The sequence below is a fragment of the Tuber melanosporum genome (genome assembly GCF_000151645.1).
Source record: "Tuber melanosporum whole genome shotgun sequence assembly, scaffold_18, strain Mel28".
Lineage (NCBI taxonomy): Eukaryota > Fungi > Ascomycota > Pezizomycetes > Pezizales > Tuberaceae > Tuber > Tuber melanosporum.
In genome coordinates, this window is record NW_003298841.1 from 240,362 (window position 1) to 263,806 (window position 23,445).

At 47.9% G+C, this 23,445-nt stretch overlaps 5 protein-coding genes; 2 read left to right on the top strand and 3 right to left on the bottom strand.

Moving 5' to 3' along the window:
• Positions 1-1,983: 1,983 nt before the first annotated feature.
• Positions 1,984-3,761, top strand: GSTUM_00005133001 (uncharacterized protein; the record flags this gene model as incomplete). XM_002837167.2 has 2 exons in its annotated part: positions 1,984-2,899; positions 3,003-3,761. The coding sequence occupies exons 1-2, from the start codon at positions 2,285-2,287 to the stop codon at positions 3,759-3,761; spliced, it is 1,374 nt and encodes a 457-aa protein (XP_002837213.1). The 5' UTR covers positions 1,984-2,284.
• A 2,566-nt stretch (positions 3,762-6,327) lies between these two features.
• On the bottom strand, positions 6,328-8,546 carry GSTUM_00005134001 (uncharacterized protein; the record flags this gene model as incomplete). Its single annotated transcript, XM_002837168.1, has 8 exons — positions 6,328-6,600; positions 7,287-7,386; positions 7,445-7,487; positions 7,555-7,680; positions 7,745-7,924; positions 7,988-8,001; positions 8,124-8,350; positions 8,415-8,546. 8 exons carry the CDS (start codon positions 8,544-8,546, stop codon positions 6,328-6,330), a joined length of 1,095 nt encoding a protein of 364 aa, XP_002837214.1.
• Positions 8,547-9,913: 1,367 nt separating this feature from the next.
• GSTUM_00005135001 (uncharacterized protein) lies at positions 9,914-12,172 on the bottom strand (the record flags this gene model as incomplete). XM_002837169.2 has 7 exons in its annotated part: positions 11,297-12,172; positions 10,921-11,247; positions 10,579-10,863; positions 10,148-10,531; positions 10,041-10,088; positions 9,988-10,002; positions 9,914-9,934 (listed from the first exon to the last, which is right to left on the bottom strand). Exons 1-7 carry the CDS (start codon positions 12,026-12,028, stop codon positions 9,914-9,916), a joined length of 1,812 nt encoding a protein of 603 aa, XP_002837215.1. The 5' UTR covers positions 12,029-12,172.
• Positions 12,173-12,336: 164 nt separating this feature from the next.
• Positions 12,337-13,170, bottom strand: GSTUM_00005136001 (uncharacterized protein; the record flags this gene model as incomplete). XM_002837170.2 has 2 exons in its annotated part: positions 12,337-12,884; positions 12,954-13,170. 2 exons carry the CDS (start codon positions 13,168-13,170, stop codon positions 12,523-12,525), a joined length of 579 nt encoding a protein of 192 aa, XP_002837216.1. The 3' UTR covers positions 12,337-12,522.
• Positions 13,171-17,784: 4,614 nt separating this feature from the next.
• On the top strand, positions 17,785-20,955 carry GSTUM_00005137001 (uncharacterized protein; the record flags this gene model as incomplete). XM_002837171.2 has 10 exons in its annotated part: positions 17,785-17,905; positions 18,005-18,086; positions 18,185-18,327; positions 18,518-18,664; positions 18,693-19,192; positions 19,278-19,748; positions 19,856-19,988; positions 20,157-20,232; positions 20,446-20,553; positions 20,626-20,955. 9 exons carry the CDS (start codon positions 17,785-17,787, stop codon positions 20,480-20,482), a joined length of 1,710 nt encoding a protein of 569 aa, XP_002837217.1. The 3' UTR covers positions 20,483-20,553; positions 20,626-20,955.
• Between the last annotated feature and the right edge of the window lie 2,490 nt (positions 20,956-23,445).

Sequence of the window (23,445 nt, forward strand, 5' to 3'; positions counted from 1 at the left end):
AAGTGACGAGAGTTGACCGATTGTACTAGTATGGTCACTACGCGAGTGAGGTGGCCAAAAAAACTTGGTAAAACAAAAAAAAAAAAAAAAAATTACCAACCGGCGGCTCCGAGTGAGTGGTTGGCGGACCGAGCTCTTGACGCCCAGGATGAAAGCGAAAAGTTATATTTGGATATTGTGCCAGACTTTTACTATAGTACCTCACATAGCATCGGCTCGATTCTATTCCTCCCTCTACTGTACCTCCGTTCGAACTATGTAAGTGAGAGCATCGGGTTTACCCCGCCGTTCACTACCGTGTGCGTTAGTTCATATGGGTGTGGAAGTAATCCCTGGCTGTAGGAAGGGTTTCCCATTGAGGAACACGGTTCTTTGATCGTCCCGGTCCAGCATGACACAAGTCCATTCGGTTTCGTTAGGACCTCATGATATGATGTTCTGAAATGATGCGACAAGAGCCTGGAAGCCCCCTCCCCCGTAAGGCATTTGGAGAAAATCCCCCCTATTTCTCTGTGCTCATGCCCGTGGAGTGGTGGTGGCGGTGGAAGATTTGAATTCTTCTGGTGCTCCCCTACAAACCAGATAGAAATAACAAATGCCGAGTAATGTCCCGGCTCACCCCTAACCACCAACATACATTTCCCACAACTCCATTCAGTGGTTTCCTGTATCCGACAACACTCAACCATGTCATTCGCGCTTAGGGGTCATCGGGTGTACCGTAGCTTTCCTGAACACAGCAAGTGTAGAGTTGACTACGATCCCGATGCAGCTTAGCACAGTACAGTTCCGTACTGCAAGTGTACAGTACCGTACTGTACACTTCAACATGGAACACAGGAGGATATGGTACCGGATATCACAGCAGAGACTCCATTAAGAACGACGGGGGTCTGCTTCTGCGTATATGTTCCTAGAGACAGAGAAATCCAGAGAAAACTGTATGGTAGCACCATAGTACAGCAGAATGAGGCCGTCCCGCGGTTCATCGGGCCTCACCTTACGTGTCTCCCACTAATGTGGGCCTTCGTTTGCTACTCTGTCATGGCAGAGCGGTAAACTGTGGCAACGGAAATTCTAGCACACCGATGAACCATCCCATCCCATCTCATCCCACTCCTCCCTCCCTTCCTCCCCCCCTCCTCCCTTCCTCCCTTCCTCCCCCCCTCCCCGAACACCCTTCCCTAACCCCATAGCACGATACCCCCCTCTCCGACCTCCCATCCATCCCTCCCCCCCCCCCTCCATCCATATCCAGTTTTACTCTCTACCCCCCGGCTACTACCATTGTTGCCCTAGTCTGTCGCTTTCTCAGTCGTGAGAATACAAGTACGAGTACAGTGAGTAAGAGCGGTATCTTGCTACCGGGATACAGACGCCGAACCTCTACTATCACTAACGCCCTTCCTAATTAATCCTAGCCTACTTCTGCTTCTGCCCGTCCTTACCCAGACAAGCCAGATATTCTAGTGTCCAACAAAGTATCATACCCAGCAGAAAGGGAAAGGAAACCAAAGAAAAGAATAGAGATAAAAGGGAAAAAAAATGTGAAAAAAATAAAAAAAAATGACAGCCAGGAACATAGGGACGCACGTACCGTACCGGTGACACAACTGCAGGTTCGCACCGCAATTCTGTCCCAGATGGAGTCCACTCTCTATCGGCTGTTGGTCAGATTTGCCGGAACACCAGAAAAATACAAGTAAATAAACTACCTCCATCTTCTATCTACCCTTCACTTTCTCTTCCACTACCGCTTACTTACTTACCTAACTGTCCACCACATACATACATACATACCTGATACCACTACATACCCGCTCTTTTCTATCCTAACCGACATTTGTGCATAATCCCAAAAAAGATTCTGGACCAGCTTATACACTTGGACTGGTGTCCCTTAGTCAGGGGTTCCGGCTACTCTTTATTAGAGCTGGCTCATCCTCCCGTCCTCCATTTTGGGTTTTCTGTGCCCATGCATTACTTTCCTATCGTCATTTCATTTTCAACTTCCTTTCTTCCTTGACTGGTATCAAAAAGTCGGCTTTTTATTTTAATCAATTCCGTTGTTGTTCGTTCCTTTCTTGTGCCATATCTTCTATCAGGTTCACGCCTCAAATTTTGTCAACGTTGGGATAACACAGGATTCCTAATTACAGCCTTAAGATTTCCACAGCCTGCCTTCTGGTCAAGAAATTGGGGGGTATATATATAAAAGATAATCCACATATTCTACACAAGAGAATTATAGACAAAAGCGAAGGGTCAACTCTCATATCTAGCAATGGCTTCTATCCCGGAATCGAGACACGGAATCAGAGATTTTATCTCAGACCTTCCGCCAGAGCTGTCCAGGCTTATACTCTCGCAACTGGAAATTCAAGATATTTTTATGTGCGCCGCTGTTTGTCGTGCCTGGCGCTCCCACACCAGAAGCAATGACAGTTTGTATATCCCGCATCTTCTCCGGAAATACAATAATATTACACGCGGACGGGATCCGATACCCCCGACGGTGAACATTGGCCAGGAGCTACTTCACCGATTCCCCCACATGTCCGCGTCTTCCTACTTTTGCAACCCAAAATCGCTCTGGGATCTAGCACTGCGGGACATGCATTTGCAGAGCAGTTGGGAATCTGGAATTCCTTGGAGGAAGGCGAACCTCAATGCTTGCATGAAGCATACAGACATTATCTTTTCTGTCCTGATCGACCAAGTATACAGCCTGGTTGTTAGTGGGGACCGGTCTGGTGGTGTTGTTTTCTGGAGCACACGGACAGAGGAGATGATCAAGGAGCTCAATCTCGCCCCAGAGCCCGCTGAGGATGCTCCTGTTATCAGCCCCGCGATATCTGCTATGGCCCTAACGGGTGATCAATTGGTTATCGGGACATGGGTATGTATCTTGCATTGATTCCATTCGGCCCCGGATAGCCCACCATGCTGATTTTTTGTCTCTTTGGTGCACCCCGCTAATACCAATTGTCTTGCCATTCCAGCATAAGATTGTACACGTTGCGCATAGGGATGGCGAAGACATCCCCATCGAGAATCGGGCGTTTTCCTTAGTATCAAGTTTCCCGGTTCCTTCACCAGTTATCAGCATTCTCCTTGAGGGAGCAACGTGTATTGTTGGCTGCCATAGAGGTGAAGTTCTGTTTTATGATATTGGGGTCCCTGGAAAGAGCCCCAATCCCACCCACGGGGAAAACATGAACCCTGATGGCAAGCCGAATCATCTCCTCACCATCCAGATCCCAGAACCAAGAAATAGACAAATCAGACACAATCTTTCCATGCACTACCGCAAGCCCTTCCTTTTCACATCATCCGATCTAGTATCCCAATTGACCCCCAAGAGAATGGACCCGGATAACAAACGGGACCTCTGGGAGTATGGGGAACGGGAGATAACAATCAAAAATTGTTCCGGGAATCTGTCGGGACTAGGTCCTGACTACCTGTGCATGCTGCGACCACTATATACTGAAGGAGACCTACTCGTGGCGTGGCCAGACCTATCCGTGTACAGCCTCGGAAACTTCAATTCCGGTCTGGTCTGGTCCCCAAAGACCAAAGTACTTGTGGAGAAGGCGCACTGGCAGTCTGTGAGATGCATGGGCACTGTGGACGGGTTTTTCCTAACGGGTTCCTTCGATCATGTGCGCCACCCACAGCCTCTTTACCCCAATATCCCCGATATCACCTTACCAGACTACGCGCTAAAACCTAAGACAGACCGTGCGAGTATTCAGTGATGATGGGACACCAGTCTACGAGCCATTCATCCATCGGGGAGCTGTCAACGATCTAGCCGTAAGTACACAATTGAACGCCAAAGAGTGGCGTGGGGGCGGATGGATAAAATAGTGGAGGGTCCTTAACTGATCTAAACCGTTGGTAGACTGATCCTTGCTTCTTTGTGAGCGTATCTGACGACAAAAGTGTGATGCTATGGGATTTCACCCCGCCGTCGTATGAAGCTGGGGGATCCACACTCTCGTCACCGTCCGTCACCTCCACCCCCCCTTATTCGGAGTCCAGCGGTTCACCGGCAACCAGTCCTCCTTCTACCCCTGGTCAGTAGCTAACCCCTCGCTCATATAACAACCACGAACCAGAAGGTATGATTCCCACACTCTCTCTTTCTTTGTATTACGTGCCCAACTCTCACCAACCCCCATATCAAGGCTACGAGAACCCCACGAAAAAGATCCGCATCACGAAGGAAAGAGGTCACGATACCCCCATAAAGCACACATATCAGCCAATATTAACCACACTCAGGCAGCGAGCCTGGGGGAAAAGAAATAAATCCGGAACGGGAACCACGCAACCAGTCAAGTCAACCCATGTGATCCTAGAATCAATTACTCCTGTGGACGACGGAGTGGGTGGATACTTATCCCTAGCCCAGTCGACCTGAGTTCGGAAAAGCGTTCAGAGAAAGAATGATATAAAGTAGCCACCGATCCGACTCGCCCATAGCTTACCATTCCCATCGCACCGCATCATAGACCGTACAGCTTCATACCCCACTCTCACTCTCTGCTCTTTCCAGCTCTTCTTCCTTTTTCTATTTCACCTGTTCCCCTTCCTCCCCCCCCCCCCCCAAATCCCTTTTGTTTTACCTTTATTTAGTCCACTTTGTTGTTTTCTTGCTTTTCTTTCCTCGTATCTTCTTTGGTGCTTTAGCAAGCAGGAATTTGCAGTCCATATCATATGGCATGTTGTTGCATTGAGATAGACCTTTTTCTTGTTTTGGTGGGGGGGGGCTTTTTTGTTTCTGGCTTACCATCATTAGTCAGTAGTTTCTTTAACCTGCGCTTTGTTCTGATTTTAGCTTTAAACATTTTTTTTCTCTCCCGGACTGGTCTGGTCTTGCCGGCCGGGTATAAGATTCTTTGTTTTTGTTTTTAACTAGTAGGCGTTACGATATTGTTATTTAAGCTACGATAGTACTGCATAAGTGTCATCCTGTTGAGAGCCAGTATGATACGATAGATTATATTACCTGATGACTTGATATAATTTGCGCAGTATCATAACGTATAAAGTGAACACTACGGTAACCACTACTCCCCACTACTACAGTCGGGTATCATATGATACTATGTCACTTGCATCCTCCACCTACAACAGGCTACTTGTACAGTACAGCACAGTACGGTACCGTACCGTGAATATCAAAAACTATCTCATGCCGTGCAATACAATACAATACAAATAAAAACACAATAAAAAAATAAAAAATACAAAACCCCAAGTTTTTAAGCAACAACCAAGCCCCACTGCACTCATCTACCGAATAGGCGTGCGCTCCGAGTGTGTGTCCCAACCTAACCTGAACCTGACCGAACCTTCGCTCCTCCCTCCTTCCCTTCCCTTCCCTTCCCTTCCCTTCCCTACCCTCGCCCCACCCTATCCGCTGCCGAAGATGGCACACGCAGTACCGTACAGTACCGCAGGACTCCTAGCCGAACCATGTCAACGTGACCGCCGTGAGAGAGCGCGTGAGTTGTATGTATGTATGTATGTATCATGAACCACTCGGCAGGTTTTTTGTTTGTCAGAGTGACTGATGGGCGGAGTGGGTGCGATGGCGCATTGTACGAGTAAATTAAGTAAGCCCGGTCGATCCCCACGGTTAGGTGGATCGGCGGATGGATGGATTGATGTGGAAGGAAGGAAATAAAGAAAGAAAGAAAAAAAAGGTTTGTAAAAAAGGGTTCCGGGTATACCTTGGTCAAGTGCGAGTACGATAGGAGTGTGATAAATTAATTATTTCTGCGATCCGCTCGTTTGGGTACAGTGCTGTACTGTACAAGTACAGTACAGCAGCCCTACACCACCGATAGATATCGAGGGCGGGTAGTACTAGCATTGTATCATAAGTATGTATCATGGAGTGTGTAAGGCACGATAGGACGGGGCCGGACCGCTCTGCTGCCCATCCGCCGTGCACATCCATGCTATGTCCAATTCCATCCGATTGAGGGTGGCATGGGAACTCCCTCCACTCTGAAGTGTATCATACGATAATGGCATAGCACCTTTCTCTCTCTCCCTCTCTCTCCCTCTCTCCCTCTCTCCCCTCACCCTCTCTTTCTTCCTGGCCAGTTATTACAAGTCCCCAATGCACTGCGCGCCACCAGTACCGGTACCCCACAGTTGAGCAAATTCACCAAAGATGAGCGCAAAGCACAATGCCAGGAAGAACAGAGAAAAAGAAAAAAAAGAAGAAAAAAAGTAACAAAAGCGACTAAATCACGATGCAAATCAAGACCATAAATCAGTCTTCCATTCGATCATCTATCCACTCATTCATTCATTCCCCGCGCGCGCCACTACAATGCCCTCCTCGTCCTCACTTCTAAAATTCAGGTGCTTCCAATCCTCAATCTGCCATACCCGCGTCAGCATACCCTGGGTTCCTGTCCTCACCAAAAATAGTTCCCACCCCCCAAGACACACGTTCAAGTAAAGTAAAAGGTAGGATCTCACCTCTTCAATTGTGCTGCGCAAACGATCGCGGACAGCCTCGACCGCGTGATCACCGAGGAATAGGCGGAGGGGGGGATGCGCGGAGTGGCCGAGCTGCAAATGGATGTTTCCACAATGTTAATAATTATTACAAGTTCCAACGGTGGATGGGGGGGGGAGGGGTCAAAAATGAAGGGATGGAGAGAGGTGTGTATGAGTGTGTGTGGGTTAATTTTGGTATCATTCCGTTTTTTTGTTTTTGTTGTGTGGTCATCGTCGCTGTCGCTTGCGCTAACGCACACCCCAGAGAGGAAAAGAGCGGGGACGTACGCGCGATACATGTCAGACGCATAAATATGCGAGAGTGTGGGAAGTCATTTTCATTCCTTTCTGGAAGGCTTGTGGAAGGTTTATGTTGCGAACAGGAGAATTAATGATGGTGAAGCATGACAGTGGTTCCTGGCAGATGGTTCTGTCTTATTTTGGAGGTGGGCGGGCATACAAACACCTAATCGCAGACGAGGAGCAGGGTCACTTACCTACTACCTACATACCCACCTACGCATGTAGCAGGGAGGAAGGAAAGGGTGGGCTACCTACCGTTGATGTTTCTGTTCTTCCTCTTTCTTTTTCCTTACTCTCCCCCGCATTTGCCCGTTCCATGATGATTGGCTATAATGTGCAGTGTGCGTAGTGCCATTGCAATGCACGACAGATATGTAGGGAGGGGGTATAGGCAATACATGAAACGTAGGTAGGTGGTGATGACGATGGTGAGAGGTGAGAAATCAATACTTTACCTCCCAAGTTATTTCTGCGATCCGAATAGCGCTTGTAGGTTCTTTGTACTTGAGCCAGTCAATCATTCGTGTTGCGTGTTGCGCCGGTGAGTTGGTGGCTCTATATGCATCTGCTGGGGGCTTAAGCAAAAAGTGCCCCCACATTGGCGCTGGGCCACTGAGGTTCTCGTCCGGCCTGCTTTGTCAAAAGGGGGATCAGGCCTTGGTTAGCTTATGGGAGAAGCAGGTGAGATGTGATATCGGTTTGATGTGTCGGGTGAGGCAAGACGGGGCCCTAACTCGTCTCGCCTAGATAGACCAGGCACAACTATCGTCACCTTGATTCCCAACGGCTCAACCTCGTACATCAACGATTCGGTGAGGCCTTCTACAGCCCACTTGGTTGCACAGTATGCTGTTCGCCTTCTTAGAACTGCTAAAAATTATTCGGCGGTTAAGACGGGAGGGGGGGGGTATACGCCCTAGGCCCGGTATCCCAAGTGTGCCCGCGGTGCAGCTAAACACGATATACATCCCCGATCCCCGCCCGCGAAAGTACGGCAATGTTAGTTGGAATATGTTTGCCGCACCAATCAAGTTCGTCTCGAACTGTGCACGGATCTCATGTTCGTCCTGGTCCTCACAGGCGCCGATGATGCCTTTCATCACATCAAACAAAATCAGTCGAGAGGCATCAGGTCATCAAGCAACCACGTACATACCATACCCAGTGCAGCTGTCACAATATCATATATGAGTTAGCAGGAGACATAGTAACAAAACAACAGACAAGAAAAACGTGTTCGAGGGATCATTTCTCCCGTCTCAACTTCCATATATATATATCAAACAGCTTACTTAACCACGATATCAACCTTCCCCCAACGATCCATGGCGCTAGCAAACACCTTAGAGACCGTATCCCGAACTCTAACGTCACAGACCAGTCCTTGGCACATTTGATGCCAGCCCTGCATAACAGCCTCCTCTCCAGGGAGGTTTCTCCCAACAGCAGTGACACAATCACCCCTCGCTAGGGCTACACGGCAAATGGATCTACCCAGGTGACCAGTTGCTCCAAATATCTGCAGATTGTTAACCACCTGAACCGAATGACCGCCCCATATAAACTAGCCAGGAACTGCCTACCAGCCATACTGCTTGCTCCGAAGGCTTGGAAGGAGAAGGGGGTTCGGAAGACGCGGGGAGGTAGGTACGAGGGTATATATTTGAAGACTGAGTCGAGCTTTCAGGATTATGTGCTGTTTGATAAGTATCCATTACTTTCCCTCTCCGCCTGAGGCTGCCGTAGAAAGTTGAAGAATTGGACGGTGTATGTAGTCCAAAATTCCCTTCTCCGGAAAGTGGGCAAAAAGCACAGCAAGACAACCGCCCCTTCCCCCCATTTGAGACAGAAAAAAAACAAAAATTTCCTGACCTTACTAAGAGAGGAAACTCCAACGACATATCACACGGTTCAAGTACCGGTACCGGTACAGGTACAAGGGTAGATCATGAATTCATGGTACAGTGCATAAGTAATGTCTCAGTAGGTGTAGTACACTTACAATATAACATCATGAGAATAGTGTTTTATTTTTGGACCAGGAAGATCAATCAAGTAAAATCATAGTGAGGAATATTAATAAATTCATAAGTTCATCAAATCAAACACTCCCAAAGGCTAATTGTAGTGTGGTAAGTGACTCCTTAAAATCTAGTCCCATTTTATACACTCCAGGCGCTATTGGTCAACTCAAAACTCTGTAGGGGAGATCATGCTATTCCTGAAAATGTCATTACCTATATCTAGAGAATATATTGGTATACTATTTAATATTGTATTTCCTGTCTAAAGATGTAATAACTGAAAATACCTACAACTTGAGGTGAGAGGATATCTTGGTAAAGGATTCAGTTTAAGAGGTTCTGCACCACAAACATATTTTTTCTGTTGAAATGTTGCTTCGGTTGCAGTGTACCAAAGTGCCGCCTAAATCACCTCGCACTACCCCTGCTCCGTACCATGAATTCATGATCTACCCTTGTACTTGTACTAGTACAGTAAGTTACTGTATTCAAGCTTTCACCGTATTTGGCGTCGCCCCGAGTACTAGTACTCGTAGAGGTTGATTAGCTCGAACTTAGCGCCAAGACGCAATAAGCTTTTTAGCGAGAATACGCTCCCGGCGGGTCTATCTCCCTGCCCGATGGTTTAAACCCCGACAAGACCCGACTACAAACAGACTGAGCAAGTGGCCATGATCAAATGTAAAGAACTTGCCCTCTTGTCCTAGGAAAAAAATCTGTTTGGCCATTAGGCTAGTAGATCTATGGAATAGGCTACATTAATGTAAGAACGAACAGACACCAACAAGATTATTGATCCTGAATTTAATAAGGTTTCTATGTGAACCGATCATCGCAATTCACGGAAAAACCATGGGCGCTTGCCTTCCAAGGGCTCAGCGGGTACCTTCATTGGAACCGGAATTGACTTTCCAAACACTTCCATGCCTACAGCCACCTTGCGTTTTGACTCCAGAGGCGGTGCCCCACTAAGCGTATCACCGCTATCCCTCGCGACTACAGGAAATAACACACCACATTCCCAGTTCTTGCAATTCATCTTGGGTGTTTTAGTGGTCCTATCGATGACTAGTTTTCCCCTTATTAAAAAGTTAATACAATCGGAGGTTTAGAGAGGAATATGGAGCAAAACTACCATGCGCTTTCGCTCAGATTGGCAGAACCCACATATGCCCAAGCATCGACCTTCCCGGCGGAAGCTTGTAGTTGTCTCGAGGGACGGGCAAACAGCATCTACGGAGAGGAACTCTAGTGAGCTCTTGTTTCCCACACATTAGAGCGAAGATGCTTACCTTATTATGCATCAACAACCCATCTCGAACACTAACGCAATCCCTCATCACTGACCTTGGAAAGGTCGGAGAATCCCACCAAGAAGAATTAAAACAAATTGTACCTCCCGAGTTAAACCCCTTCTTGCTAAGGCGAACAGTCTCGTAGGATGGAAAATAAATGCGAACGTGATTCATGATCCGTTCCTGGTTAGTCTCCTCGTCAAACCCAGTTTCCGAATCACCGTCTGTGATTTGGTCACCCATGACCAATACGCTCTTCTTCTTAGCACCCTTGACGGACTTGTTTGAGCAACGCTGCAACTCTTTGAGGCCATCATCGCCCATCGCAGCCCGGTACATGTTGGATATAAACCCCATGTTCGCAGCACCTAGAGAGGAAGTCTAACCACATAAGCCCAATTCACCCCAAAGCAACCCCGCATTCTTACCACAAAATCAAATTCCAAACCTGGGCCGGACGAAAGTCCAAGTGCCTTCACAGCAGTGCCTAAACCAGAGTACCCAGTACGGCGCCAGTCCTTGCCTGCATTGCTTCCTCCTATCGAATGAACAAAAGCCATGTCCTTCGTCCTACTAAAATCGTATCGATAGAGGCCGTTCAAGACATCCTCAGGCATCCCTTTAGCGGCACAAAAATGATGTAGTTCTTTTGCAAAATGTGTTTGGTTATGGTTTGGTTTTGGAAGCCGGGGGAGGTCTATGATAAAAACTGTCTACCCCGGGTGTAAGTTAGCAATGTCGAGACAACTCTGTGTACGGATTTGGAACACATTTTCCATGACGCCGCCCAGCTCTCCCCAGTCGTAGTCCGTAAGATTTGCGCTCGGAACAGCAACTCTTAACCACCTTTGGTCGCCATTCATATGGAACAATAACATGAGCTTGCTATGCATACAGCTCACCTGTCCCTGCATTGGCGGGAGGACTAATGTCGTCCTTGGCAAACTACCGAGTTGCTGAACCTTATAACTCCGGTCTTGTTCCTCCTTAGCATGCATAACCATCACAAGCCTCTGAATTGTGTCCAAGGGGAGCTTCTTGAGGACCCAATCGATATCCCATTGAAAAGCGGAGAGAACAGCCACACAAAGAGACTCCTGGTCATTATTTAGTGATATCCTCCTGGAGTTCGAGAAGGCAACAAACCTTTTGAAGAACCTCCTCAAACGTAATCTCAGTATCGGTTTTAGGGTATCCGTCCGCCCAGGTCTTCCTGACAACGCCGTTAGGATATTGAAGAAACCTCGGAGTAGCATCGGGAGAATCGCTATCATTCCCCGACTGACGGGTACCGCGAGTGTTTATCTGCTTCCTATTGTCCGCAGAAAATCCGGAGGGCTCGAATGCGGAAGCTTTGTTTGGAACGGAACCTCCACCAAAGAAACAGCTCAGTCTACCGGCAGCCTCAGCAGGTTTCGGAGCCTCCGGAGCAGCCCCGTCCAGGAGCAAACCAAACTCCGGTGGTGATCTCTTCAATTCAGCCAGTCTTGCCAAACGCTCTCTCTCCATCTGTGCTCTATTTCCAATCATTCGCAGGAGTCCGTCAGCCGGCTCTAATACTATTGCTGGGCCATTCACACCAGGAATGCCAACCGCACGAGCTCTCACGGAGGAATTGTCACTCGCCTTTGGCGCCTTTCTCGTAGCATTGATGCCGTCCAGGATGCCGTCATCTTCCTCGTCGTCGGATACGATTTCAATAACGTCCATCTTGCGTTTTTTAGCTCCTCGTTGAGGATCCCTTGAGCCTGACGCATCTCCTTGTGCTGGAGGGTGTGGGGACTCGAGCAAAGAGAGCCGAATGGCCTCCGCAATTTGACGTTCCTCATCTTCGTTTGCGCCGCTGTCAGAGTCAGAAATTTCATACGTATGCTCCATGGTTAAAAGTTCTTTCTCACTCTGCCGAGATATGGTGGGGGGGCGAGGCGAACTATAACTGGCTTGTTGAAGTGGGCGATTGAAGTTTGTAAGTATAGCTGATAGGTCGGGAGACGCGTTTTGGGTTGCGAGCCAACGACCCGCAGAGCCCTAAATTTGTCCTCCTTGCGCAACAATGCGCCAGGCCGTCGATTGCCAAGAAGGGCGATCGTGGACCAGCAACGACTCACTGTAATAGACTCACCGTAACAGACCCACAAATTGTTTTTTCTATGACCGGTACTTTGTTGCCCTCAGGCATCATCTATGAGCACATCATATTGTACTGTACATGAATCGTACCCTACAGCAGTCGCGAAAACTTTGCAGTTCCAACAATTGTACTATCAGTACTCAAAGCAAACACGAAGCGACAAGAAACAAGAGATTCTGCTAGCTATAAAGAAAGTTACATCCAGAGCCTTCCCCTCAGGCGAAAGGTTCACCTCCTCCCATCACTTGCAGGTTTCAAGCATCTTCCCCACAACCCCCATTAAAGTCTCATTTTCCAGCGCTGAGGCCACCCGTTCCTTGTCATTCAGCTGTTTGTTGACCTGTTGCCCAGTTGCATGGGTTCCCTCCCTTATCCTGACATCGAGTCTGAATCGTGGCGGAAGTGCTTGCTCCAGCCGTACCCGTACACCCAAGCCAATCACGGTGGCGAGTGAACAGTGATTGATTGTGGGAGTAAGCTCGACGAGGACGTTGGATATAATCTCGGAGGGGTCATCGGTGACTCTGATATGTTGGAGCTGTACGACGGCAAGCTCTCCGAGGGTCAACGGATGCTCTGGGTCTGAAATGGTAGCGATGAGATCTAAATAAGACTCATTAATATCCTCTTATCTTCCTTCTGTTCAACCACCTGCTTGTTGCCTGTGCTCACCATAAATCTCCTGCTCGTCAATAGGCTCAACAACAGAATCATCCTGGCTTTCATCAGGGTCGGAAAATTCAACATTGTTACCCACGAAAGGATCCTGAGCATACGCCGGGACCAAACCGCATGTCAAAGGAGAGGTTACTTTTTTCTGCTGCGCCTGCCGCCGCGTCGGCAGGTCAGAGGCATTGAGGATAGTTGGGTTGGCATTCTTTCCGTCCATGGCTGGTGTGATGCGATGGGATTTTTCTGGTGAACAGTGTAAGAGATGTGTTGGTGGGTTACCGCTAGCCGACTAAAGTAGACCATACCCCAACGGTGCGGCAACACTGCAGAAGTCGAGGAAAAGCACGGGACGCGCATGATAAACCTCCAAGCAACATGATTCATCAGATTATCGTATACAAAGTTTTGTGCAAGATCTGGAACAACATCTGAATACTGTAACCGAGCACAGTAGGGTGTCTGGCCAGTAAGTTAAATTACTCAGTAAGAGACCCCAAGAGAAGGCGTAGCCTCAGCGCAGCAACAGTGCTCGAGTACTCGAGTATCATACCCTAGGTCGAGGAGAGCACCCCAACACCATCTTTCCCAAACACCATCTCGTGAAGTGGTCATAATTTGTCACTCGATACGCGCTTCTTCGATAGATTCAGAGAGCTCGATCCATCTTGCTGAGCCCCAAGTTTATTGCCATACCCCAGCCCGGTTCTCTATCAGGAACAAACGTGGGATAAGCAAATTACGGCATTCGAGCACAGGCTTCCTGTTTTCTTTTTTTCTTCCCTTTTCTTTCTTCCCTTTTCTTTCTTCCCTTTTTTTCCACCTTTTCCACTTGCGGGGTACCGAGCAAGGCTTTGTTTTGCGCACTGGGCGCCAACAAACCCCTCTCTTAAGCACTCGAGAGTCCAGTACCGGTAGGGTTTTCGGGAATCTACAAGTACTCAACACACCGCATTGGGCTCCAGTACCCTCGCGTAAACACCACGACCAGTTGACCAAAACAAAACAAAAACGAAATTGGTAAATCTACCCAAACATAGTCATTCATTCACGGTGTACGGTACTTGTACTGGTATCCCCTCAGAGAACTCCGGGGGTAAGTTTGTCAACTGCATCCCTTCACACCTCGCTTTTTCCAAGGCCCCCCCCAGCGCTTCTTGCTTCCACTTCTTCCTCACTTGCCTTTTGCGGCCAGTTTTGCCGCTGAGGGCAGCATAAAAATCATTGGGAGTTAAGACGCGGGAACTGAAGACTGGACGAATGGAACGAGGTGGAGGCTCAAAATTTGCCAAGCTTTTAACATGGGTGTCGAACCGGAGGCTAACATGCTCACCCCCCTGACTGGACCTCAGTAGCCCATTCATGGGTTGGGAAGGAGGGTTGAGGGCTTAAATTTACTTTGTACCCGTGCTCGTATCATACAAGTACGAGTAAATATCATACTATGATTGTACTGTACAGATTTGTGGATCATGGACTGGCGGCTCACATCGCTGCTTTCTCGGTAGCTATGCTGCATGCATAGAAGGAGGAGGAAAAAAAAAGAGGGGGGGTAATTGATCGGTTGTCATGAGTTTTGTGCTGATTTTTGGGTCGATACGACTACCGCCGTGTCCTGGGGATGCTCGAGTATGATACTCGAGTACTCGTACAGTACCGGTATCCCACCTGCACATAATATGTGATATCGTAAGATATGTTGCGTGCAGAAGCCTAGTTGCCGGGCTACCTATGTATTACCGGTACGATACTGGGATGCTGCACAAATGGGTTGGGGTGGGAATCCTCAACTTTGCTTTTCGGTCAACTTATTGAAGGTGAGGAGCGAGGAGATTCCGGTCCATGATCTGAACATCGTCAGCCGTGCAACTGAACGCAACCTTCCACATTTAGGTTGAGAAAATTATATAATCTGTGTAGCTGCAGCTGAGGAGGGGTGGGGAGGAGGAGATACCGGTAGTAGGTAAGGTCGGATGTCTGTAGCCGTGATTGAGAACCGCAGAAAGATGTTTCCGTCGAAACCACAAGTAACAGTTCACCATCGTCCGGATCACCATTTCCTTTGTTTCGGCACACACCAAAGCTCCTTTGTCCTGGGGAAAAATCCAAGACGAACCAACCCACCGAAGCACAAAGCTATTGTCGAAAATTGATAGTAGGAAGCCCTACTACCGGTAGTACTTCTCACCCATATCATACCGTATCCTGACGAAGTGATAACAATAGCACGGGTACGAGTACAGGTAATAACAATAATAAGAATCTTCTATTGGTCATATTTTATTTGTTTCCCCAGTCTCACTGACCTGTATCAGGGAAAGCGTGTTTCCTCATGACTGTCGGCTTTTGGTTTGGTTTCGGTATGATTGGCGAGAGAGGGACGATCGTGGACACGAAGTCGTCTTGTCAGTTGGCGGTCGCGACGACTGAGTTCTAGGGTTTATCATGATTTGTTTTTTCTTTTCTTTTCTTTTCTTTTCTTTTCTTTCTTTTATTCTTTTCTTTTTCCTTTTTCCTTTTTCCTCCTTTCCTTTCCTTTTTATTTCTCCTTCCCTTTCCCTTCTTACTTACTTTTTCTCGCTTTCTGCACAGTGGGTATTGCCCGCTGTGTTATCCAAGGAACAGAGCAGGGGGGGGGGTTGTCAGCGGGAGCGGTGTGGTTGGCTGTGGCTGGTGAGGTGACGGAGAATGTACCGATAGAGCGAAATACCGGTATGTCATGCTGGTTTGGAGGCCTCGCATCTGTATCGCAAAACGGGTGGCGGGTAAACATCTTATCTGCACATCCTGGCCCCGAAGAACTTCCAATGGCGCTGTCCGGTGGGGTTGCTAGGGGATTCGTCCCTGGCTCATGCTCGCCTGTAGCAGTGCGGTCTATTTGTATGATGAAACCCAATGATAGCGGTATACCCGCACAGGTACTATATCACGCAATATAGGGCTCATGGTGCAGGGCAAGTACTAGAAGAGGCCATCTATTGACACTGGTTGGCAGGTTTGTGAGGGCTGTCGCTCTACCGATAATAGAGAGTGGAGAAGGCTAGTGGGGGTCGTGCTGTAGTAGAGATGGCGAGGTATCATAGCTGGAGATATGGTACCGTAGGTGACTCTCTCTATCTTACTATTCACCGCGTTACAAAGGGTGAGTCCAAAGAGTGGTTTTCTCACTCAGCGGCCATCATCTGCAGCAGACACACCGGTACTGTACGAATACCGTACTGCACTGTAGGCACAGACGAGTACAGACGGGCAGCCTAGTATGGAAAGAAAGAAAAGAAAAAAGCCAGACTTGAGTGCTACTGGTACTACCGGTACTGTATGATACAAGTCTGATGACGATAAGCTTCTGCGAGGAGTGGGTGTGGGGGGGCATATAGACAGTGCGAGGTGGTTATGTAACATTGGTTTGGCGAAGATCGGGGAGAGGTTTGATCAAGGTTTGGGAAGGGCACACAAGTATCCTACTAGCCACAAATGTCCCTTTTCCCTTTTTCTAATTTATTCTTCACTAATTTATCTTTCTTGGGGAAATGCTTTCTTTCTGGTTGGTTCTTTATTTTTTCAATCTTTTTAACACCCGGTATCATAACTTTTCTTTTCTCTTCACCCTCCCGTTTTTCCATGAAGGCTATCCACATCAAGGCGCCACGGCTGCCAATGTCGCACCTTTTTGCTACGGTAGGGGTGGTACTAGCGGTGAAACCTAACCCTTAGCGGTCATATGCACCTCCCCACCCTAAATGTTCCCACACCACACCCACATTGTCTTCCGGGTCGTTGCGAAAAGTATTTAGCGGGCCACAGAATAACAGCCCTGCTACCCTAGAGCACAAGCATAGGATAGGCAAGGTATTATTCCTGTGTCTCATTAACGCCCGTCCGTCGCTCTTCCTCCTCCTCACTCTTCCCTCTCTCCCTCACTCTTCCTCTCGTTCTCTGCTTTTCTTCATCACAACCTCAACCACCAACCATCACCCATCTTTAAACAGAGAGGAACTACTTCCAACCCTAGCTACTGTACTGTGCCTCTCCCTCTCTATATTTGCATTTTCCATCTTTAACTTCATTCATCCCTACTTCCTTACCCCCCCCCCCCTTCCCTCTCATTCTTCCCACCTCTGCCTCCTGTTCCCTCTATTCTTCTGGCTCCATAAAGCAACTCTTAACACACACTCACACACGGCAGCAAAAAAAACAAAAAACAAGATAAAAGGAAAAAAACAAAAAAAAACACGTCTATCATTACGCACGTCAACCTACGGCCGTCCCTGGTGAGTCTCCCGCTCCTCGAAGCCCCCTCCTTCTCTACCACGCCCCTCTCCCCCTCCCCTCACACCTCGTCACCTCTCATTTCCACCATCACACAAAACCTTTGCCATCACAGCGAATATTCTTCGTTAATCTTCTGTACTGCAACACGAAACTTACACACCTATTTTATCCTAACAGTTTCTATTCATTATCTATCCGACAATCCAACCTTCATCCTTGCCACCATCGCCATCTTCATCGCTGTTTCGTTCCTGACCATCATTACTGCAATTCCCTATTTGATCGTTAGTCGTTAGCCTTCTGCTCATCTTCCTCCGTCGCAATTTTCTCTCGCGGAGCGTTTACGGGATCGGACGCTGTCGCGCTTATCTCTGCGCAATCCGTCGGCAATCGCGTGTGCCGGTGGTGGTTGTAAAATCGTGTTTCATCAACAACCCTGAACTGTTTCCCCGCAGATATTTGGCGGCCACAATTTTGGACCCTGCATATCGCGATTCACTGAGCATCAGCCCCGAATCGCCCTTTCACACAGCTTTAGCACCCCCCCTGCTGAATGTCCACAATGTACTCATCACATCGCGGGATGGTACCTGCCCCGAACAGCCGCTTGACGGAGCTTTTGGAGCAGGTCCGACAGGAGTTTGCGGAGCAGCAATCTAGGTCCAGCGAGTATGAGCACAAGAGTACGTTTCCCAAATTATCAATTGGTGCCTAGATTTAGCGTTAAGCTAGCGGATGCGAGCGTTTCGACCGGATTGATATGTTTGCTGACATCGCATTAGTTCAGCAGCAGATTCAAGAAATGGATCTGGTCAGACAGACAGTTTTCCAATTAGAAGCAGCCCATGGTGCCATGAAACAAAAGTGGGTTTGCTCCCCGGCTGTTTGCCGTCTCCAATTGTTTTCGAGTATGCATACAAGATGCCGGGGTAGGATTGATAACTGATATATCACGTTTTAAGGTATGAGGACGAAATCGCTCGGCTTAATCGAGAGTTGGATGCGCGTGGCGGTGCACATGTTCCACCGCATGGCTCCCAAAATGCTGGCCCTTCTGCCCAACCTCCTCCACCTTCTCTCCCAGCTGGTGCCGGTCTGTTTGTGGGTATCATGACGGGCAACAACGGACAGGGCGGCCCAGGGCTCGTACCACCGCCGCTACAAGAATCCCACCCGCAAGGAGCTCATCATTCTATCCCCCCCCCCACCTCCCTCCCCCAACAAGTTCCACCGAGCCAACCACCTCAACAGCTTCAGCAGCAACAGCAGCAACAGCAGCCCGTATACCCACCAAGCTCGTTTGTCAATGGTAAGAAACACTTCGTTTCCTCACCACATAACACCCTCCTCAACTACTCATTTGATTTCCCCTAATTACCCCTCCCGCTCGAAAATACCTATCTCTTATAACGGACTGGCTCCAGTGCTAACTTTTGCTCGGGGTACTTTTAGGTAGTTACGGGAATCCAGCACCTCAACCTACGGCCTCTCCCGGGCCTGGTAAGGGCAGGCGTCCCGGCGGACCGGGCGGGCCAGCCACCCCACAACAAAATCAACCACCAAACTATAATTCCGACCCACGGAGCTCCCCACAAGTTGCCCGTCCGCGATCACCAGCCAGCTGTCTTGGCGATCTTGAATACGATAGAGTACCTCCTAACCAGAAAAAGGAAGGGCCTGATTGGTTTGCAATTTTCAATCCCAAGGTTTCTCGGCTTTTGGATGTCGATCTGGTCCACACTCTGGAGCACAATAGTGTTGTGTGTTGTGTAAGGTTCAGTCAGGACGGGAAATATGTTGCCACTGGTTGTAACCGAAGTGCTCAAATTTTCGATGTTAAAAGCGGAACTATGGTCTCCCGCTTGCAAGACGAGACGGTCGATAGGGATGGTGACCTCTATATCCGAAGTGTCTGCTTCAGTCCCGACGGGAGATACCTTGCTACAGGAGCCGAGGATAAACAAATTAGAGTATGTACCCCTCCCCACCTTTGAGTAGCCTGGGGAGCTTTGAGATATACGTTGTATTGACAGTTACTTATCTTCGAATTTATAGGTGTGGGATATCCAGAACCGTACGATTAAACAGACTTTCCATGGTCATGAACAGGATATTTACTCCTTGGATTTTGCTCGCAACGGAAGGCACATTGCTTCCGGTAGTGGCGATCGCACTGTTCGGGTGTGGGATATTGAATCCGGTCAAAATGTTCTTACTCTTAGTATCGAAGATGGGGTAACCACTGTCGCTATCTCTCCTGATGGTCGGTACGTTGCAGCAGGCTCTCTCGATAAGAGTGTTAGAGTCTGGGATGCTCAGACCGGCTACCTGGTTGAGAGGCTCGAAGGCGCCGAAGGTCACAAGGATAGTGTGTACAGTGTAGCCTTCGCTCCTAATGGAAGAGACCTGGTTTCTGGTTCTCTTGATAAGACGATCAAGATGTGGGAGTTGTCGGCGGCGAGAGGGCTTATGCCAGGTGGAGGTACTAGCCGCGGCAAATGCGTCAAAACCTTTGAGGGACATAAGGTTAGTTTCGGAGCTTCCCTGGCGAACGCTTCCCGCGGGGTTGGGGCCGGCCGCGGGGTTCGGCTAAGGTCCTGCTCGGAGATGTAGACTGACCTGGCACTACATAGGACTTTGTTCTTAGCGTCGCCTTGACACCTGATGGAAACTGGGTTTTGAGTGGCTCGAAGGATCGTGGTGTGCAGTTCTGGGATCCTCGGACTGCGAGTGCGCAACTCATGCTACAGGGTCACAAGAATTCTGGTAAGTTTGAATATCGAGCGTTCCCCTGGCGAGGTTTCCCCCCAATTGTCCGCAAAATCCATCTCGGGGCATGGGATAGGGGGGGCGGTTGGAACCGGTTTTCTTTCTGTGATAGTTTATTTTCATGGAGTTTGTGGCTGACCTTGTTTCCTTTTGTCATTGGAATAGTTATCTCTGTCGCTCCAAGCCCTTCGGGTGGTCTTTTTGCAACCGGTAGCGGTGATATGCGTGCGAGGATCTGGAGGTTAGTCTACATTTTCCCTTCCAAACTATTTCACCTTTTTTTCTTTTTCGACCCAGGCCCTATATGCTTTTTTATCTTCACCCAAATTTCTTTTTCTGTTTTACCCCACAAAATTGGGGGGCATGAGAACGCCCCCACGTGCGGTATCCATACTGCTCCAAGTCTGGCTTGAAAACTTAGTAATGCTGCTGACATGGGTAACAATTGTTTCAGCTACGAGCCATATCACTCACAATCTAATCCCCTATAAGGCTGGGCGAAAGTATTGGTATCTGGACGGTTGGCGTGGCGGGAGATTTGATACGCTGCATGCCCTGAAAAGTAGTCACCTGTGCAGGGTTTTTTTTTTTTTTTTTTTTTTTTGAAAAAACTGAAACTGAAACACTTCTAAAGGTTCTGCTGTCGTTTTTAAGGGTGACAGTTCTCAATGTATTTTCAAACTAAGGTTTTTTCATTTAGGGTTCTCAAATGCTGTAGGTATTTGTATTTTTGGTTTGTTTTGTTTCTGTATTTCCCTTTTCATTTTCCTCCTTTTTTTTTTTTTTTTATGCGGTGATGTATGGTGGTGGATGCGGGGGGAGGTTGCGGGAAGGGTGCTGATGAGGTTATCAACTCCCGCAGCCCCTGGAATCATGGGATGAACCGCACTCTGCGAAACCACTAAACAAAGAAGGCGTCTATTCTGTGTTAATGAGAGGACGAAGTTATTGGTGTGAGAGAGAATTCGAGTAACCATTGTCAGGCGACGATGTTTTTTTGGGATGGCGGATTCATCTTTTTTTTTTTCTTCCTCCATCATATTTCTTTTATATTCCTTTTATATTTATATCTATTCTTTACTAACAGCTAAGACTATTCCCTTTTTCTGTTTTCTCTTGGCAATTGTACCGGAGGAGCTCTTTGCTGTAGAGAGGGGAAAGAATGCAAGAGATTCGTGCTTTGAAGAGAATTCGCCAATGCCTCTGATATTACATCATTATTTAGATTGTCATGGGCTACGCCCGGAAGGTCTTTTGAAGAAAGTATGGTTCCTTCAGTTGAAACAAATGAGGAGGGTTCTAAACTGAGAACTTATCCTCCCACCCCTTGGATGTGGTAAAGGGCGATGGGATCGTACTCTTGAGCCACCTAGATAGCAAGATATATCATACTCGTGTGCACCACTAGCCTATCGAAGTATGGTTCCGGACGTCTAAAGGGTGCACCAAATATTTTGTAACAGAGGACGCCTTGGCATAAAATTGCTTTGTAGAAAGTGTGACATAAACTCGAAAAACTCGCTATGCACTGATTGTGACATTCAACGGCAAGGCACCGGGGGTTAAGGGTAAGTGAGGCGAACTCGGTCGGATTGGCTGACGTAAGGAGCCAGTAAGAATAGTCCGGCATATAACACATGGCTTTTAGTGCTATTGGTGAGAAATCATGGTGTTATTATAGAGGTTTTTTTCCATGATTGTGCTATCTTGAGCTCAACTTATCCAAGTATCACGATGAAAAACAAGGGCCGCCGTGCAGATTATGCCATGCCAGGAGACCGATGACGCCGTGAAACCACCCGGGATGAGCGGTTACAGGTAGTAACACTGAGGGATAAAGCTGGAACGACCTGGAAGGTATGTAATTAATATAATCTCGGAAAATAGTATTGATCAAGGAGTAGAAAATTGCGGAAAAGGTAGACATAGATTTTCGGACATGTCAGAAGATTTACCAAAGAATGATACTTTATGGCTCACCCTCAAATCAACATCATGTGGGATGTCCAGTCCTCTTGATGATGCCGAGAGGCGGTGGGTAGTTGAGTTTGTCACACAAGACACTTGTACCCGGCGGTTGCAATGGGAGGAGGTGATCATGGAAATGGGATATCAATGTTCTGTTTGCACAATCCGTGATGTGCTTACAGGTATGGGATATCATAAAAGGGTACCACGCAAGAAGTAAGTTTGGTACTACTTTTAAGAGTGTAATTTTTTTATTTTAATTCTTAATTTTCCAAAGGCTAGACTGCAGGAGGGGGGGTGAATACGTTCATATTTTTTTATATAACTAATAATAATTGTAGAAAAACTAGTATTAATTCTGATGGTAGATGGAGTATATGGGCAAAGAAGAAGCCATTGCAAGTGCAATGGTGTCAAGAGCAGGGAGGGTGGAGTGATGTCACGAAGGTGGCTTGGCATGGAAAAGGTTTTCACATGACTCAAGATTATAAGTCATACCGTCATGAATGTGGCTTGGCGAGGAAAAGGTTTTCACGTGACACATAGTTATGAGTCACAGGTATGTTATTAGTTATGTGTGGGATTTGTGATGCTTTTGCACATGGCTCAAATATGAGTCATGGGAGTGTGCCTGGCAAGTATGCCTTGCGAGTGTGCCTTGTGGGTAGGCCTTGCGCATATGATTTATGTTTCGCACATGACCTCGTTATGAGGTCATGGGTTTCACACATATGACTCAGTCGAGTCATATGTCATGTTTATTGTATTATGATTGGTTTATGAGTTTTTGCACATAACCTCGCAATGAGGTCATGGGTTTTGAGCATGTGACCACTTTGCTCACATGACTAGTTTATTATGATTTGGTTTCACACATGTGACCACTTTGGGTCACATGACTACAGGTGGGAAGAACACTAGATCAGGAGGCCGATGTGGTCGAGGAGGATAGGTTCTTCACGCTTTGTTCTAAGTACTTTTCCTACTTCTTGCACTCCATGTCGGAAGTGAGTATAACCAATCCTTTACCTTATTTCGCTCATGATAAATACTTCATCTACTGTTACTTGTTTGTGTTTTTCGTTTCAGGCGGTCAGTTAGAAGTAGTTGTTCTCGCTTAGAAGATACTTCAGTGTGAGATATCTGTGGCCTGGTCCTGGTAATCACTGAGTATAGTTTGGGCGAGGATGGCGTCTTCGACAGCCTCCTCCTCCACGGATTCTCCCCCCCCTTCGAGGATGTCGTCCCCTGTTCGGTTCGACTCCAACCCCTCCTCCTCGCTTGAGACAGCCCGTGCAGCCCTGTCTCTTGCACCTGCTACCGAGGCTGGCCGTGGCCTCATCCCTACAACTACACGGTCATATGTTGCACCCAAAGGAAACTTTAATTTCTTACAGTTTCACCACTGTCACGGGTGTCGGAATGTGGTGAACTCGCAGTTTGATGATCTGGTTCGGCAAACGGTCGCTGACGCGATCGTCGCCAC